Consider the following 3,138-nt stretch of genomic DNA (forward strand, 5'->3'; position numbering starts at 1 on the left):
ACTCAATTTATAACTCTACTTCAATAAGTTAGGAGACAAATTGTTATAAAATAATCTTAACCTGACCCAAGATCCAATTCAAAATCCAAGCCGGAAGAAACCACCTTATATACATTTCTAAATACCCTCTTAAGAATACCGACTCGAGAGAATATCTTTCATCTTCCTCTTCACCCTAACATATTTTTTCTCCCTACCCCACCCAACCAGAAACTGTAACAACAATCTATATTGTAAACTGGGAATATCAAATTGCTCTAATCATGCAAATAAGTTGTTAGTTTTAGTTGCCTTAAAACAACTTTTGTACCGATATTTATAAATTTATTTATATTTTATCTATAATATACCAACAGAACTTTATGGTGTTCAAGTAAAAGCACCAAGAAAAATGCAATCAAATGTCTGACCCAACTCCATCCCCAACCAATGGTTAAACCAAATCCTTCAGTTAGCAATTCCAGATTCAGACAAAACACACGACTGTGCTACGTCTTTCCTAACTCGACCACAATCACACTAATGTTGTCTTTGCTACCCCTAGACATTGCGAGTTCAACCAACACCGCCGCTGCTTCAGAAGCGCGGTTTTGATTCAAAACATCAGCTGTTTTGCTCCTTATTTGGCCGTTCAGACATCGCCTTACCACTCGACACGCCACCTCATTCGATACCACATCCCAAAGTCCGTCACTAGCCAGTATCAGGAACTCGTCACCATTCGTTACCTCTCGTACGGTCACTTCCGGTTTGCATATCACAAAGGGTTTGAGGTACTGATCACCTGCTTGCATTCCATTCCAAATTACATTACATATGAATAGAATATTATGTACGTAATTGCAAATATATTTGGTTACCTATGGATCTTGAAGTGGCCAGTACTCCAAGCACTCGATATCCATTCCAGTTTATGACCCTTCCACCAGCAGCTTCAACTCTCTCCAACTCATCAGGCCTGTCGGGCTTTGCAAAAACAAAGTGTCAACATGGGAGGCCACCACCACTACCTGCCCCTTTATCTTCGTCCTTAAGCTCAGTATAATATGCTATTGAATAATTTTTTTTTTTTCATTCCAATAAAATCCGTAGGACCAAGTTCTATACTTATAAAAGCTGTACATCGCAATAATAACAGTTTGGAAGGAGCGACAATAGATAGTATATAAACATAATGATTAAGCATGCATCAATATAGGTCAAAGTAGAGGCAAAGAAAACAAGTGTAAAGAAAAAGGGGGCAAATTGAAAGAGTTGTAAAGTTAAATTAGTATATAAATATAAGCATCATCCTTGATTACCCTAAAGGGATGGCGAGCTTAATCCTCTTATTGCTAATTAGACATTATTTGTGGAAAACGAAGAGCTTCAGTCTAGCTTTGAGATTCAGATACTTCCACTCATTTCCCATATATATGAAGTTACACCTCCATCGAATTGAAGATTTCATGGTTTCATAGTTTCCAATTAAATCTTTAAGAATATTCAACAGGTTGAGTCCATAATAATTTTCATCAGAAGCAAAAGCTATAATTTGGGAGCCAGGGGTGCTTAAGCAAGCGACTCTATATCTTTTATACAAAGCCTTCTCTTGGCTTAAACATTCGAACAAGGTATAGTTGGATTCAGCTGGTTGGGATCTATAATCTTTTAGGCCGCTGAAACTTGGTTGTTCCTCCGCGAATGGAAAGGCAGATAAATTGAGATCTAAAAGCTGCTGCCAGAGGCAACGGCCGGGAACGTAGAAGTCAATCCGTTGAGCTTCATAATCTATGTGCTTCACCAATAGCTTCAGCGAACGTGGTATCTTCAGCAGGGTCTGTTTGTTTTCTGAGCAGGAAAGCTGAAACCCAGGATGAGGATAGCCGCAGTGGGGAGACTGCTGGCCTTCTAAACGGAAGGGGAAACGGACAGGTGGATCCTGGTGGTTGCACCGCCGCACCTTGCAGTCGTCTTGGATTGGCACTGCTTCTGCAACATTCACAGCTAAGATAAAGCAGAATAACGAGTAAATTAACATTGTTCTTACTAACTTGTGAGCCCCTGAAGTGAAACGGGCTTTAAATAGTTTCATTGACATAGGTGGTTCAGCCCTTGAGAGTTCCAATTATGCACGCAACGCAGCTGCTGCTTTACTACATAGCTTTGTCTCGTTTAACAGGGTCTTCAACTCTTCGTCCTCTCTTTGTCCTCTTTTATGAGTAAATGTTGGACATGTTTGATTGTTAGCAACCCTTTCTAACCTTGTTACTAATTTTCTTTTATTCCCGTTAGTTGTAGTAAAATTTGAGGAAAAAACACTGAACATGAGAATGACTACCGATTTGCTGTTGTGATCATAGTGGGGTCAGCTTGACTGACTTTTGTTTTTCCACCTTTGTTGAAGCTTCCTCTTCCCTTTATAGTTTTCACTACATTTTGTTTGGTATGACTAAGAAGTTGACTGACTTTTATGGGTTCTTTTTAATGTCTATCGTTTCCTTTCCAATGTAGGTGGTTTTTTTATCACTTTCTTTTTTTTCTAATTTATCTTTTATTTTTGGATTTTAATTAAAAATGGCAAAACTCGAATCATATGTTTTTAAATTACTTCTTTTAGATACAACAAATTTTTTAGAAGTGGATACAAGACAATGAGATGATTTTTTCCACATGAGTATGAAACAATTATAGGCATTGTTTGCTCTACTCACCTTATCTCGAAATAATCTTTTACCTTTCTTTGTATATAATTATTAAAATGATAAAAATGTAATAATATATTATAGGAAAAATTCATATGTTTTATATTTATATTTTTAAAAAATTATGTTTAAATATTTTCTTGTCTTAAAAAAAGTAAAATTATTAAAATAACTAGAAATAAAAATTAAATTAAAGTAGAGCGAAGAAAGGTGAGATGGGATGGGGATGAATGCTTCTAATATCTATGCGGTTATAGTAATTTTTCAGATTATACATCCAAAGTGGAGAGAGGTGGGTGGTGGAGTAAAGCATGTCAACTGTGGAGCGATGATGGATTTGACAACATTTAACCTGTCTTGCTCCATTGCATAATGCTTAATAGTATGCCTTCTTTTTTTATTAAATCATTACAATCAATTTTGAATTGATACTATTCAGATAAACCAAATAGTT

At 36.5% G+C, this 3,138-nt stretch overlaps 1 protein-coding gene across 1 annotated transcript; it reads right to left on the minus strand.

The window, feature by feature from the left end:
• Positions 1–386: 386 nt before the first annotated feature.
• Positions 387–2,333, minus strand: LOC121216198 (RING-H2 finger protein ATL22-like). Its single transcript, XM_041091559.1, has 2 exons — positions 861–2,333; positions 387–784 (listed from the first exon to the last, which is right to left on the minus strand). Exon 1 carries the CDS (start codon positions 2,078–2,080, stop codon positions 1,346–1,348), a length of 735 nt encoding a protein of 244 aa, XP_040947493.1. The 5' UTR covers positions 2,081–2,333; the 3' UTR covers positions 387–784; positions 861–1,345.
• Between the last annotated feature and the right edge of the window lie 805 nt (positions 2,334–3,138).

This window comes from Gossypium hirsutum, chromosome D04 (assembly GCF_007990345.1).
Source record: "Gossypium hirsutum isolate 1008001.06 chromosome D04, Gossypium_hirsutum_v2.1, whole genome shotgun sequence".
Taxonomy (NCBI): domain Eukaryota; kingdom Viridiplantae; phylum Streptophyta; class Magnoliopsida; order Malvales; family Malvaceae; genus Gossypium; species Gossypium hirsutum.

Excerpts from the sequence above, each read along its gene's own strand:
- LOC121216198 (XM_041091559.1), bottom strand. The coding sequence starts at position 2,080 with ATGTCAATGAAACTATTTAAAGCCCGTTTCACTTCAGGGGCTCACAAG.